The 14,398-nt window shown below is 46.4% G+C and overlaps 1 protein-coding gene and 1 long non-coding RNA gene across 4 annotated transcripts in view; one reads left to right on the top strand and one right to left on the bottom strand.

Annotated features, from left to right (window-relative positions):
* Window positions 1–297: 297 nt before the first annotated feature.
* On the bottom strand, window positions 298–6,423 carry LOC109264453 (uncharacterized). Its single transcript, XR_002078730.1, has 2 exons — window positions 6,331–6,423; window positions 298–799 (listed from the first exon to the last, which is right to left on the bottom strand). It is a non-coding gene; the product is annotated as an uncharacterized LOC109264453 (long non-coding RNA).
* LRMDA (leucine rich melanocyte differentiation associated) overlaps window positions 6,051–14,398 on the top strand; it is a 1,024,583-nt gene continuing 1,016,235 nt past the window's right edge. For 2 of the 3 annotated variants that reach the window (XM_053909591.1, XM_053909593.1), the window contains exons 1-2: window positions 6,051–6,554; window positions 12,849–12,949. In XM_053909591.1, coding sequence (XP_053765566.1) covers window positions 6,249–6,554; window positions 12,849–12,949 — 407 coding nt within the window. In that variant the 5' untranslated portion in view covers window positions 6,051–6,248. The remainder of the gene's footprint in view (window positions 6,555–12,848; window positions 12,950–14,398) is intronic. The other variant, XM_053909590.1, reaches the window with a different exon arrangement.

A 14,398-nucleotide genomic window follows, 5' to 3' on the forward strand; every position in this document is an offset into this window, starting at 1 on the left:
CACCCAACTAATGGTAGCAGAGCTAGGTCTCTCGAATCCAGGGCACTGGCCATTACAAGACTTGCCCAGCACTTCATCTGACCCTCAGCCTCCTGGTACTGGTGGTTTCAGGTGCAGCTGACACTTGCTTTACCCCTGGCTCAGAGCTGCAGACAGACCTGGGGCTCCTTTTGGAGAAATAGGAAGAGACTCTGAATTAATACTGGTAAATCATGCCAGAACCCTCTTGTGTGCATTATTATTATTGCCCCCCATATATTCTAAAATAATCCCTGTAAATAATTATAAAAATAAATCTCAGTGACAAATTTTGTATTTTATTTTATTTCCAGGAACACATTTATTCATCATAATCTCTTCAGGGGTAGGACAAATTGGAGCACTGGGTAGTGAATACAATTTGCAAATAGGCAATATAAGTAGAGAGAAAATTAATATGTATTCCTCAGCACTCTAAAAGGAGAGGAAGAACATTAATAGCCATTTCCTTGAAGATATAACTTTGAAAATGTTATTTCTGATCCATCAGTGTGGGGCTCCATATGAGGAAAACGGTTACGACGTGACAAGAAGTGATTAGATGTGAAATGGCATCTTTCTGGCTCTCTTCCCCATTCTCTTCACCATCTTCTTACTGGGATGTAGGAGGAGTCCTGTTTTATTTTCTTCAGAAGACCAGAGTTCTGGCCCAGGGTCAGCTGCTCATTTGCTGGGTGACCTTGGGCAAGTCCCTTCCATGCTTCAGGCCTCAGTTTCCTCAATCAGTAGTTGGAGTAAATGATTTCTAAAGCAGCCAAGTCTGGATGGATGATCACAATACAAATTACGTGGGGGTACTTGAGGAAATATGCATGCTAGGGTAGCATCTATGGGATTAGAATCTCATTTGCTGAGTCCTATACTTTTTAATTGAGGTGGGGGCAGGGGGCTGTTCCTCAACCTCCAAATGGCAGAACCTCTCCAAACCAAGTTGGGATTCTGGAAAAGTACCTGGGGCTTAGACACTGCTTTCCTCTCCCCCACTGGACAGTACAAAGTTGAGCAGGTTCTTCTGGTCAATGTTCCTTTTCCTTCTCAAAAGTCCACTATGAGCTCCTGTCCCCAAGTCAGAGATAACTTCCCTCTGGGCCCAGCCAAGGACTTGGAGCATCCAGTAAATTCCAGGCAAATTGGGAAATAAGATTTGTTTTTCATTGCTTTTTTCAGATTTGTGAAAATGATGCAAAAAGATTAGCTGGTAGCAGTTCCAGTTATAAATTCTCTTTTCCTGACCCTTCCATCCAATGTCCTTCCTTGTTTTTAATTACAAAGGCAGGGTATGCATGTTGCAAAAATCACAGAAGATATACAGTGAAAAGCAGAAGCCCCTTTCCTATTCACCTTCCTCAAACCTACTCCCTTCCCCACCCCCTGCTAATGTTTGCATTTTAGTTTTTGTTTTTTTTTATTTTGAGAGAGACAGAGACAGTGTGAGCAGGGGAGGGTCACACACACACACACACACACACACACACACACACACAGAGAGAGAGAGAGAGAGAGAGAGAGAGAGAATCTCAAGTAGGCTCTGCTCTCAGCACAGAGCCCAAGGCAAGCCTTGAACCCACGAACCATGAGATCATGACCTGAGCTGAAGTCAAGAGTTGGCAGCTTAACCACTGAGCCACCCAGGCTCCCCTAATGTTTGCATTTTATTTTATTATTTTTTTTTTTTTAAATTTTTTTTTTTTTCAACGTTTATTTATTTTTGGGACAGAGAGAGACAGAGCATGAACGGGGGAGGGACAGAGAGAGAGGGAGACACAGAATCGGAAACAGGCTCCAGGCTCCGAGCCATCAGCCCAGAGCCTGACGCGGGGCTCGAACTCACGGACCGTGAGATCGTGACCTGGCTGAAGTCGGACGCTTAACCGACTGCGCCACCCAGGCGCCCCCTAATGTTTGCATTTTAATAGAGACAACCACCAAATCTTTTAAGATCCTAAGAGAAGGGATCTCAGAGGCACTGAGAATTAATGGTAATGATAATTGTAATAGTATACGGTAATAATAAACTAACATTTATGCAATGAATAATCATGCCAAACATTATGATTGCATTTAATATATACATTTTAAAATGTAATTTGTTCCAGTTGGGAGATCAGGGAGGTGTTTTGGAGCCTAGATCATCCTTAATCCCTCACATACCTGCAAATACTGCAGATAAGGCCCTGAAACCTTTCTTCTTTCTTAAACTCCCTCCTTCAGACCACAAGGAGGCTGCTTCAGCAACAAAGAGCATGCTGTATGCAGACATCCAGATTTTTTTTTAATTGAAATCTGAATGTGGTAAGTCTGAACTAGGGGCTGGGGCATGATTAATTACAGCAATCATCTTAACCTGCCCAGGTGTTGGGCCTGAAAGAAATGAGGCCAGGCTGAATAGAAATTTGACTAAGGATAGGTAGGAATGCTAATAAAACTTTGTTAACTGTCCTCTCAGCTGATGATGCACAGAGTTGGAGGATTTAAGGAATCAGTTTCTGTTTCACTGGTTGTGGTCGACCTCAGAATCAACTCCCTTGATTGCAAATAAACAGGATTTTCCTTTTTGTCTGCAGGAATGCAATGGAGGAAGAACTCTAGGGGAAAGGGCCTTTTCTGCCAGAGAATAATAATAACAAAGATGACAGTAGGAATAAAATATTGCCCTCTTCATCAAGGGTGATAAGGAAACGTCTAGTGGTAAGTAAGTGTTGAACCTTCTCACTCCCCATATGCAAGTGTTAGAGCTCCAGAATTCACAGGCTCGCCATTAGCAGCCCAGGTCTGATTTGAACTTTCTGTTCTGTAGTCCTCATGAGTACAGCATACAAATTGGGCTAAATGTCTGAATTTTGGGTTCAGAAAATAGGATCACAATTTCAGGGCTTCTTGTTGAAATAGTACTGCAAATGTCACAGCACAAATCTTTCCTGAAGTGTATTGTATGTCTCAGCCATGTATACACCCAGTGGTGCCTTGCACAGTGCCTGGTCCTTGGAAGCTGGGGCAGAGGAGTTGTGGGATAAAATGGGGTGAGGCAGGGGACCCCTGCAACTTACTTTCAATTGGCTATTTGGAATGGAGGCAGGGAATTGGAGAAGAATCTGGATGACTGCATTAGCCTTCCCTCCCCCTCAGTACTTCTGGGGCTGAGGCAGAAAGAGTTGTGCTCAAGAAGAAGCCCCAACAAGATTTGTCTCTTCTGTTCACTTTGGTAAACTCCTTGTCTTGCGAAGGAATCATTTGTCTACCTCCTGGGCCAGCCTTATCTCAGTGTTCTTTTGTTTTCCCCCTTCCCAAAGGGAAGGCCATATTACCTGAAGAACTTTACCTTTGCTATTTCTTTCTCTCTCTCTTTTTAAAATGTTCATTTATTGTGAGAGAGAGTATGAGCTGGGGAAGGGCAGAGAGAGAGAGAAAATCCCAAGCAGGGTCCATGACATCAGTGCAGAGCCCATCTCAGGGCTCAAACTCATGAACTGTGAGATCGTGACCTGAGCTGAAACCAAGAGTTGGATACTCAACCCACTGAGCCATCCAGGCACCCCTACCTTTGCTATTTCTATTTAATTTTCCTTTTTGTTCAAGAAGGTGATGAGGAAGTATAAGGATGTCCTCCATCCTCCCGTTCTAATCTTCTTTGTTCCAAAGATCCAAATTCTTTTTCTCCTGCTCCTTTTCCCTCCTGTCCTTTTCTCTTCTCCCTTCCTCTTGTTCTTCTGTTCTGAAGATAACTTCCAAAGCTGAAGGGAGTAAGGAGAGGTGAATCCAGTTTCTTTTTAGAGGAGCCCTCCCCCACTGCATTTAGCAAATTTCTACTCTGCTCAAGAACTTTCAGTAGCTCCGTATTGCCATCAGCTTAGATTTCAGACGTGAAGCCCACCTCAATCTGAGCTACCCTTATTTTTTGTGATTTCCCTAGTTATGTGGCCTCCTGGATGTATTCACCTGGTGGACACACGCCAGGTGTTCACAAGAGTGTGTGGGGAGGCATTCTAGACAGAACAATTAAAAGCCAGGCAGAGGATGGGAGAAGTGGAGGAGGAGGCAGAAGAGATAAGGCATGATGGAATTATAAAAGATCTTGGGGTGGCTCAGTTGGTTAAGTGTCCGACTCTTGATTTCGGCTCAGATCATGATCTCACAGTTTGTGAATTTGAGCCCCGCATTGGGCTGTGTGCTGACAGTGCGGAGCCTGCTTGGGATTATCTCTCTCTCCCTCTTTCTCTGCCTCTCCCCTGCTAGCACTCTGTCTCTCTCTTTCTTTCAACAAAACAAAACAAAACAAAACAAAACAAAAAACAACCAAAAAACCAAAACAAAAAACAGTAAAATACAAATTTTAAAATATCCTGAGGGACATTTTGGAAATTTGGAGCTGTATTATTATTAGTTGATGGGGAGCACTGAAAAATGTCAGGTAGGGTCAACTTGGGCTTTTAGAATGATCACCCTAGGGCTATGTAGAGGAAGGAAAAATAGGGAGGTCTGGAAAAGTAAAAAAGATCCCTGCCTACTTTGGCATCATTGGCAGGTAGTGTTTGCAGAGCAATCTATGTTCAGAAGACAAAGCTGTGTTTGAGTGCAGGGGCATGGATGAGATGACCTCAAGCACCCTCCTTGTGGGTGGCATGTGTATGCATTCCAATTTCATCTTTGAGTAGGTTTAAGCCTGTTTCCACATGTCCTCTCCTGCCAGTCAGAGCCTTTCTAAGGAAGGTCAAGGTGAAAGGTGGGGAGGGCAGTAGGCCTGTCAGGGCCTGGGCCCACTTCCTCCTTTTTGGGCAGGGAAAGCAGACAAAAGTGGACAATAGACCAGAGAGGGTGTGTCCAGCAGAGAAGGAGAGAGGAGCATGAGGAGCTGGTCTGGGGGGCAGTAGATCTTGGAAGATTCCTTTGATCCCCCTTATCTCTGGAGGGCAAGCTTTCTTTTTTGGCCTGAAGGACCTTTTGTTGCAGCATTTCCTGGAAACCCCCAAAGTAAACACAGCCAAGTCTCTGTTCTTACAGCTCCACTGTGCTATGTCGGCTTTTCCCAGCAGAGAGAGGGGCAGGCGGGTCAACACTCAGAGGTCAACACCATTCATTAGAATGCTGACAAGAAGGAAGGGCCCACATTACAATGTGTCGGCACCCAGCCCGAGAGACAATGATGATAGCCACAATATGCTTAACCATGATCATAATTATCATCAGCTGCACAAACGGGTTTCTAAGTGCTGTTTAGACGCATGGAACAATGAAAACAAAAACCCTGTGAATGCTCCCTCCACAGAGGTAGAAGCTACAATTATCAGTAGGTCTACTGAGTTGAGACCTGGAGCCTGGCATGCAGGACTTAGGCACCATTCACCAGGGAGAAGGGAAAACTATACTCATTGGTATGGAGGGAGCAGGGTTGAGAGGTTGGTTAAGGCTGGGCTGGCTCTTAGCTGCAGTGGAAGGCTGGTGATAATGTGACATGAAGTATCTGGTAATAGCTTTGTGCATCCTGGGGATGGAGGCAGCAAGGCAAAAACTCACACGGAGAAAATCTGGTTCCTTTCAACTGAGGACAGGCATGAGCTGCCCACCCAGCTTGATGGAAGAGGCCTGTTGAAGGAGGCAGTAATGACCACCTCTCATTTCCAGCTGAGGGAAAGGAGGGGGGCGGGGAGGGGGAGGGGAGCGGCGGTGGAGGAATTTGACCGCAAGGGTGACTTGGAGCATCACAAATACTTTTTCCCTGTGAGGAGGGAGAGAATAAGAGAAACTTGAAATTAGGGGACATCATTGATTCGTCTTCCCTAGGGTTTATTACTGTAAGCTGGGGTGCTTTTAGCTGAGCCAGCACTTTATTTATAGGGAAATTCAATTCCCCCTTCCTCCCACTACAAATGGAAACTCCGCCCATTAGGTGTCCTTCCAACCTCTCAACTTCCCCCTTCTCCTCGAAGTTGGGGAGGGGAGTTCGGACCAAGAGGCCCCTTCTTCCCACAGTTGAGGACCGTTATGTAATCTGGATTGTGAAATACAGGAAAGGCCCGTTCTCCATGCCCCGGGGCTAACTGCTCCGTGGGGGCCCCCCTCATGGGAAGCCCTCCCCCCAACAGCCCGCCCCCCGACTAATGCAGTAGAGCTCTGGGCGTTGAGTTTTTGGGGATGCTATTCCTGTTTCCCTGGCCTCCCAGGGAGCTATGGGGTCCTAGGGCGCCCGGGGGCCGTGGGGAAGTCAAGGGGTCATGCCATTTCGTCTGAGCGCGCAGCGCTGGGCACCACCTGTTGCGGAGCGTGGCGGGGCGGGGTTGGGGGAACAAGGCTCACCTGTGCGAGGGCCAGGCCAAGGGCTAGTGCCCCGCGAGAAGCTGAACCCAGGTCCGGACACCCGCCCGCGCCTCGGGCTTCCGCCGGGTCAGCTGACTATTTATTGCGGAACTGCGCGCCGGGCTGTGCCGCTTGCTGCTGCCGCGCTCCGTGTTCTGTGCCTGCGCTCAGCGCCGCGCGTTTGCCCGGTCGCCATGGCCGGGCTCGTGGTCAGTGGAACTCAAGTAAGTTCGCCAGGGACGAGCCCTGCCCTCGCTTGGGGCAACGGGCTTGGGGAGGGAGTGCTGGGGCATGGGGCCACCCGAGGTTAGAATAAGGGCTCCTGGTCCAACCACAGGGGGCTGCGTCTGCAGTTGGGGACTCTTTCACGTGTCTAGGCCTGCCCTAGTTTGATGAGGACAGGTCCCATTTGGGGCTTGGCACACCCCCTGGTTGTGGGGGAAGCAAGGAAAGGTAGCCCAGGTCTCCTCCACCTCCTTCTGTCTCTAGTGCTCATTGCTGGGGCCAGCAGGGATGATTTCTCCATCAGTCAGAGAAGCTGGCAGTGCCCACAGCTGATGGTACTTTTTGGGGCTGATAAAAAGTGTTAATTTCTTTCATAATCAGAAGAAAATTACTTTGGCCAAAGAACACTTTAATGTAATCGTCTTCATACTAATGAAATTGTAAACTCTAAATTTCAGGTGTTTTTTGTTTTGTTTTTTGAATGCACCCGGGATGGTGAAAGTACCCAGGGACCACCAAAGACGTGGAAATCATAATGTATTCGTGCAGGCGCCAGGTTTGGGGGCTCCCTTCCAAACTGCCTCCGGATCCTAAACATAGACCCCCTTATTCAAGGCAGGTAGAAGGCTAAAGTTCTCCAGTTTTATTTCAGCACCTGATTTCTTTTTTTAGTTCTATATTATATAGTTGGCATTCCATGTTACATTAGTTTCAGGTGTACAACATAGTGATTCTACAATTCTGTACATTATACTTTGCTCACCACTAGTGTGGTTACCATCTGTCCCCATATGACCTTATTCCAGTATTATTAGCTATATTCCCTGTGCTGTACTTTTCATCCCTGTGACTTATTTTATAGTTGGCAGTTTGTATTTCTTAATCCCCTTCGCCTGTTTTTGCCTCTCCTCCTTCCCCTCTGGCAACAGCCAGTTTTCTGTATTTGAGTCCAGTTTTGTTTTTTGTTTGTTTTTTAGATTCCACATGTAAGCGAAATCATTGTATTTGTCTTTCTCAGACTGACTTCGCTTAGCATAATACCCTGTAGGTCCATCCATGTCACAAATGGCAAGATCTCATTCAGCACCTGACTTCCTGTACAGGTGTCTGTGAGGAATGACAACATTCTTTTCAACTCTGGGTGACAGACACCTAGCCTCACTTGCTTTCAGCTCTGTAGTGAAGCCTCAGGTGTTCTTAGTCATTGCTGGAGGGATGCTGGGCCCAGGTGCCTTTTACCTTCTGGAAAAGCCAGGTCTGTCTTTTTTAACCTCTGATTAAGCCAGCCCTCTTCCCACCTTTCCTTGCACACCCTAGAGAAATAGTTCTGAGGTTTTGAAGCTCTCCCCTTGGATTGCCTAAGGCAGGTAGTGTCAGGCACAGTTAGATTTTGAGATTACTTTGGGCAGATGTTTTCCTCTTCTCAGAGTTTGGAAGTGAGAAGGCCAGTGAGGTACCAGCCTGTGGGAAAGGTTGAAAGCGGCGGGTCTTATTTATCAGGGAAAAGGGGCTTTTGGGAGTTAACATGCCTGCCTAGAGGGAGGAGCTGGAGGAGAAGGCCTCTTCCCGAGAATATCTCCCCCCACCGCCTCCCCCACTGCCCCACTGTAGGTCTCTGCATTTCAGACCCAGCGTTCTTTGGGTATAGCTTCTTCCAGCTTCATGGAGGACTTGACAGTAGGGCTAAGAACTTTCCTGTGCCTCCTTCTCTCTTCCCTCGTTTCCCTGACTTGATTTCTTTTCCCCCGTGCACCCCTTGCTTTTAGCCCACTCCAGACTGCTCAAAGGTAATCACTGGCCTGTGTGAGGCATTTTGGGCCCTAGGGGACTGTTCTAAACAGATGGAGCTGCCTGGTAAGGACCAGAGAAGGCAGGCTGGAAAAAATACTCCTGGGGTGTTAGTCCCCCTTGTCCTAAAACACCTAGGCCAGTGGATTTGAGTGGCAACCCTGGGGTTTAGGGTCTTAGCATTCTGCCCCTTCTAGTTGCTAATGACGGCCATAGCAAGATATAGTTCCTGAAATGTATGTCACATGGTACTTCTCAAAATTTGGTAGAGCCACCTTAAAGGGGGGTGGGGAACCTTCCCATGAACTCACTGTTGATAGTTTCTATTGCAGTGTTGCTTAGATACACAAACCTAAAACCAGATAGAACCTTTTCTAAGTTGATAGAGACCTATCCCCCAAATAGATGGTTTAAGTGCAAAGACATAAGAACACCATGATGCCACTAAAACAATTAAATGAGATGGATGATGCTGTTTTGCTGAAATGAGGTCTTCTCTGCTTTCAGCCCACTGTGGGCTCACTGCTGTTGCCCTGGGTTTTGGGAGTTGCACGGGCCTATAAATAGCCCTCCCTCCACTCCTCTCTGTAAAGTCTTTTGATTCAACACAAATCTGACCTCATTTGGCCTTCTCTTGGTTTGAATGCCTCATTTATGTCAACATTAAGTCTTTGATTGTCTTTTTCCACTAGTTTAAGATGAAGTAGGGGCATCGATAAAATTGTATATACAAATGCAAACTGGGAATTTGGGCACACAATTTCAGTGCCCAAGAGACCAGGGAATAACCAGTCCCTTTCTTAGGGATATTGGTCCGATTCAACTATTTATCAAGTGGCCACTAGGTGCTGAGGACAGTGCTGTGTACTTTAAATATGTTATCTTCTCTCATTGCTATAAGTTGAGGATAATATGTGACTATTTCATGAGGATTGACTAGGTAACAGGTGGTAGGCATCTAATAAATGTAAGCTCCATTATTTACACTTCTGGATGCAGTTAGTGTTAGACTAGTTTACAGAGGAGGAAACAAACTCCCTGGGATTGTGACCCATCCAGGATAACACAGCTAGTAAGTAGCGGCACAGGGTCTGTTTCCACTCTGACAGTTGTCAGTACTGCAAATTTAAAATTGAGGATCTCCCACCCCTGACTGGGGTCAGGCATCATAAAATAAGTGTCTCTCAGTCTACTAAGAAACCTACCATCCACAGAAATGGCCAGACTGTCCTAACTGCAAGGAGAAACCTAGTCTCCTACAGTCTGGTAACTCCCGGTGGCTTCTGGTCGGAGGGCATGAGTATGTGTATGTGTGGGGGATTTTGCACAGACCTCTTCCTTTGCCTCTCTGGTATTCCTCCTTGTAGGGTTCTTGATAGGTTTTCATGTCCCTGGTAATGGTGTCCCTTTATTACCATTTCATGTAGGGTGGAAGTCTTGGGATACAGGTGCTATAAGATAGGCAGATGAAAAGTACAAAACTTTGTTCTTCAGTTGAGTCTAAATCAAAGTAATTGACTAAATGAAATGGCCCTTGGTCTGGATGTGCTCTTGCTTCTGTGGCATTGGGGTCTATTAATCTCCATTTCCCTTCTCTTCTTCAAGAAACAAACTGTATTTGGTCTGGCTCTTCTGGCCTTGTTTCTTCCATTAGGTGGTCTGATGCTCCAAGAAGCTTCTTGACATCCTGAGACCTAAGGTCTTCAACTTGGAAGCACTTCTTAAACATGTTTGTCTTCTCATTGGGAGTGTTGGTTGCAGTGCCTGGCAGTGGCTGCTTGCTGCTTTAAGCCTTTTCCAGATGATTTGGACCCTTAAATGTGGTCAGCTTAACTCCCATCTCTAAATGCTCCAGTTTACTGTGTAGGGGTGGGGGGGCAGTGGTGGTGGTGCTGGGTCCAAGCATGCAGATGGCTTATCAAGTTGGTTTTCATACTACATTTTGGAGACTTGATCACTGTGGAACAAGTTGTGCATTAGTTTTCCTGGGATGTCATGTGAGAAAACAAGCTGATGAAAGTCTTGTTAGGCATGTAAGTGGTGTGCATGCTTCATGGTGATAGCTCTCCTTGGTGTTTGTGTTGCCTCTGAAAGGGAATCCTATAGAAGAAAAAGGGGGAGGGGCGCCTGGGTGGCTCAGTCGGTTAAGCGTCCGACTTTGGCTCAGGTCATGATCTCACGGTCCGTGGGTTCGAGCCCCACGTCGGGCTCTGTGCTGACAGCTCAGAGCCTGGAGACTGTTTCAGATTCTGTGTCTCCCTCTCTCTTTCTGCCCCTCCCCTGTTCATGCTCTGTCTCTCTCTGTCTCCAAAATAAATAAATGTTAAAAAAAAAAATTAAAAAAAAAAGTTTAAAAAAAAAGAAGAAAAAGGGGGAGCAAATATCCCCCTGTCTATGTTCTGACTCTGTTCTGGGGCTTTAGCCATGCTATCCTGAGGTAGTTTGCAACCTTTCAGCTAGGAAGTTGCGTTTTTGAAGCCCAAACCTGCTGATAGATGCACCACTAGCATTTATTGATGAAGAAAATCCATACCCACACGTGGAGTTGTAAGAACTCCATGGCACCCAAATTGGAAGTACCTATTCCTGGTGCAGGACTTCCTCCAGGCTTTATCATTAAGAAGCTATATAACACTGGGCATGGTGCTGAAGTCTCCCTTTCCTTGTAAAAAAACATGATGGGTTTTGAGAAACTGGGTCTCTACCATATTTAGGCCTTGGTGAGTCTATAAGGACAAAGCTCAGTTTCTACATCTAAATCTCCACTTCTATGCCACTTATACAGATTATTTAAGATCTTTGTGATATGAGATAGTAGTGCACGATGGGGTGAAAGGGATGGGTTTTCTGGTGAGTACCTCAGGCCTGCAGGGTCACTGCGGTGTTCTGATACAGAAGCTGCTGCTGATCAAGTGGGTATCCTGAGGGAAATTGAAGTCCATAGGCTGACTGAGGCCTTATATCCCCAGTCTCTTCTTGCTGTATGATTTCTGTCTCTGCTTGGAAGCAGAACTTTGTTCCACAAGAAGTTCTGAGGAAAGACTTGTCCCCTGTAGAAAGGGGAGATTGCTAGATTGAACCTAGAGACCTTTATTTTTTAGCCTTTATCTTCTTGAGTCCAAATTATCTTATTGGAGTCAGCTGTTTTTCTGTCCTTTTTCCCCCACTTTCTCTTCTCCAGATATGAAGTCCCCAGGGGAGTGAACACAAGATACTGTATTGCCAGCAGTTTGCCCCCATTGGATAGGATAGGGTTGAGGGAGGACTTGAGAAATTGGGGGTGTTAGGGTGCAGTGTGATTTTTTTTTTTTTTTTTTTTAATTAGGTCGAGTCCTAATGAAAGTGGTGTTTCTGTAGTTCTAGGATGGAATGCTAGTAATCCTCAATGTTCATCCTAATATCTAGAATTCGATGTGGCCACCATATTCCTATTCTCCATTAGGAAGCATAACCCCCTGGGGAATCTTACTCATTCCAAGACATTCTTACCTGTATGTATAGGAGGATATGCATTTGTAGGGAGAAAGGGTCAAGACTGTAGTCCGTGTGATAGGGTTGAATTTCTACCTCGTCATTGGAGGTAGGGAGCCCTTTAGGGAAGTCTCCTATATTTTGATCCATTAGCCAACTCTCACCCATGGGTTTGTTTTATGGGTTTTGGGATTAGTACACTGTGGTTGGATTGGCATCTACCTCTAAAAAGTGGGTTTCAAAAACCTAGTGGTTGGAGCAGTGAGCAAGCCCTCTGACCTTGCCACAATCAGAAGTTCTGGCATCAAATTGCAGTTCAGCTTCTTAATATTTGGGCACACACTAGGTGGTTGATGGTGATGATATAAGAGAAGGCCTAAGGGGAATTGCTCTGCAGCCCTATTGGGGTTGGTTGCAGAAGATCCCTGGAGGAGAGAGGCTTGGAAGCTGTGGCCACTGTTGTCCTGTCACCTTCAAGTCAACTTTGTTCAGAGTGTGGGGGATATTTTATACACCGTGGTATAAGATGGGATTGGTGATCTGGGGAGGTTTTCTTGTCCAACCCTGTTTGTTCCAGCGCCCTGCAGATTGAATGCCGGTGAGTGCATCTGCTCTGTCTTTTATGAGGTAATGTGCATAACAGAGTATTTGAGGGAGGGGGGATGGGGAGGAGAGCCAGAGGGGCAGCTGTTGGAAAGGCCTCTGAGCGAGAAGCTGATTGCTGTGATTATATCAACGTGTTCTGATGTGGGAGCCTTTTTGGACACCTGAATCCAGCCAATTTTAGTTCAGTTTCTGTTGTGCTGGGATTAGTCTTCATCATGCTAAGTGTACCAGGAAAGGCGAGCTATTGGCAGAGTCCCTGAAGCCCCCAAAGCCGATTTGATCAGGAAAAGGACACAAATGTGGCCTTCTTGTGTGTGAGGGGCGTGTGTTTAAAGTTGCGGAAGCAATCTTGGGATCAATGACTCAGGGTTGGGAGCAGCTGGGCGATTTCCATTTGCCACATTGTTTCTGTTCCATTTAATTTCCAGGTGTCCTACATAGGCCAGGACTGCAGAGAAATTCCAGAGCACCTCGGCAGGGACTGTGGACATTTTGCAAAAAGGCTTGATCTGAGTTTTAACCTTCTGAGGTATGTACCCTTCACAAGATACAGACCAGGCTGGTGGGCCCAGTCCCCTTGGTAACAGCCTGCAGGTAAAAGTTCCCATCCAGCTCTGCATAGGGTGTGGGGCTCTGAGGGAATCCGACCCCAAAAGTGTGACTATGCTTCAGATGATTCTTTGGTTAGCCTCTTTGTGCCACTGAAAAAGCTGTGTGTGGACATCCTCCACCTCACCTTAGGTCCTACAAGAGGACCGTCATTGTGTCCCTTTGTTCTTTTCCTTTCTCACTGATACCATGCAGACGAGTTAAAATACTCTTGGGGAAGGAATGGGATGGAATCAGAGCATTTTGGGGTGCCCCATCTCCCGAAGATTTGCCAAATCACAGGTAGGGTGTATATATGCGTGCTTCTTTTTTTCTTTTTAAATGAATTGGAACCTCAAATATTTGTGATTTCTCCCCGATGACATTCAATCCCAGATGGAATTACTACTCCCAGAGTAATTCAAACACTGATGGCATGGGACGGGGGAGGGGAACTCTAACAACTGCCTCAGTCTTGGCAAAAGCTAAGTGTGATCTTCTATATTATTCCATTGGAAAATGCAGATGGTTCCTTGATTTCTTCATAGAAGGTTACCACTTGGGACTGGTTTAGGGGCTTGGAAGAGAAGCGAGAGGAACTTGGAAAGCAGATATCAGGGAAATGAATAAATGAGCAGGGTTCAGGATGGTGGCTTTTCCTAATGAGCTGGTTCCATGCCGGATTTTTCTCATAAGTGTCCCCTTGAGAACTGTGCTGTCCTCTGCATGGAACAGACTGTTGTGGGGTGGAAGACGAGAGGGGACTCGGGCACTTTCATGCTTCCATGCTCTGGAGTCTTTCTCTCCCAGACTTTGAGTCCAGACACTTGGAATTGAGAATTTGAGAGAAGATGGACAAAACTCAGGTAATTAAGGCACCAGCGGGTTGAGGGGACTTTGAGCCAACAGAGCCTTTTGGGCTGGTACTCCCAGAGATGCACTGTCTTCAGGGAAGGGGCATCCAGGGTGTTAAGAAGAACGTGGACACTGTGTACATGCTCTCCCTGACTCCCAAAGGGTTTGTGTGCTTCTGGGAAGATGGGGAAACTGAAAAGTCACAAACTAACATGTAGTGATGAGAGGGTGCCAAAGAAAAAAAAACTGACTAAAGATATTTAAGGATGATTTTTGGTCCCAGTACCCAAGGAGAAGACAAAGTACACAGCCTGGACATGTGTGCACCTTAAAAAGTTCCCCATTGCAGACTCTGGGAAAGCATTTCTTTGGGCATTGGAGGGACTTCTTTCTGTGTGACTGGCTTCTAGAGGCTTGGGGTGTTGTGGCTCTGGCCACTGCCACCTTGCTGGTGGGAGCCTGGATGTGGGTTGGAGGAGGCTGTGCCCCACGAGGGAGCATGTCAGCAGGGACAGGTCATGGGACTGGGCTGTCA

The sequence above is a fragment of the Panthera pardus genome, unplaced genomic scaffold, assembly GCF_024362965.1.
Source record: "Panthera pardus isolate Hobbes unplaced genomic scaffold, ASM2436296v1 HiC_scaffold_22, whole genome shotgun sequence".
Classification (NCBI taxonomy): Eukaryota; Metazoa; Chordata; class Mammalia; order Carnivora; family Felidae; genus Panthera; species Panthera pardus.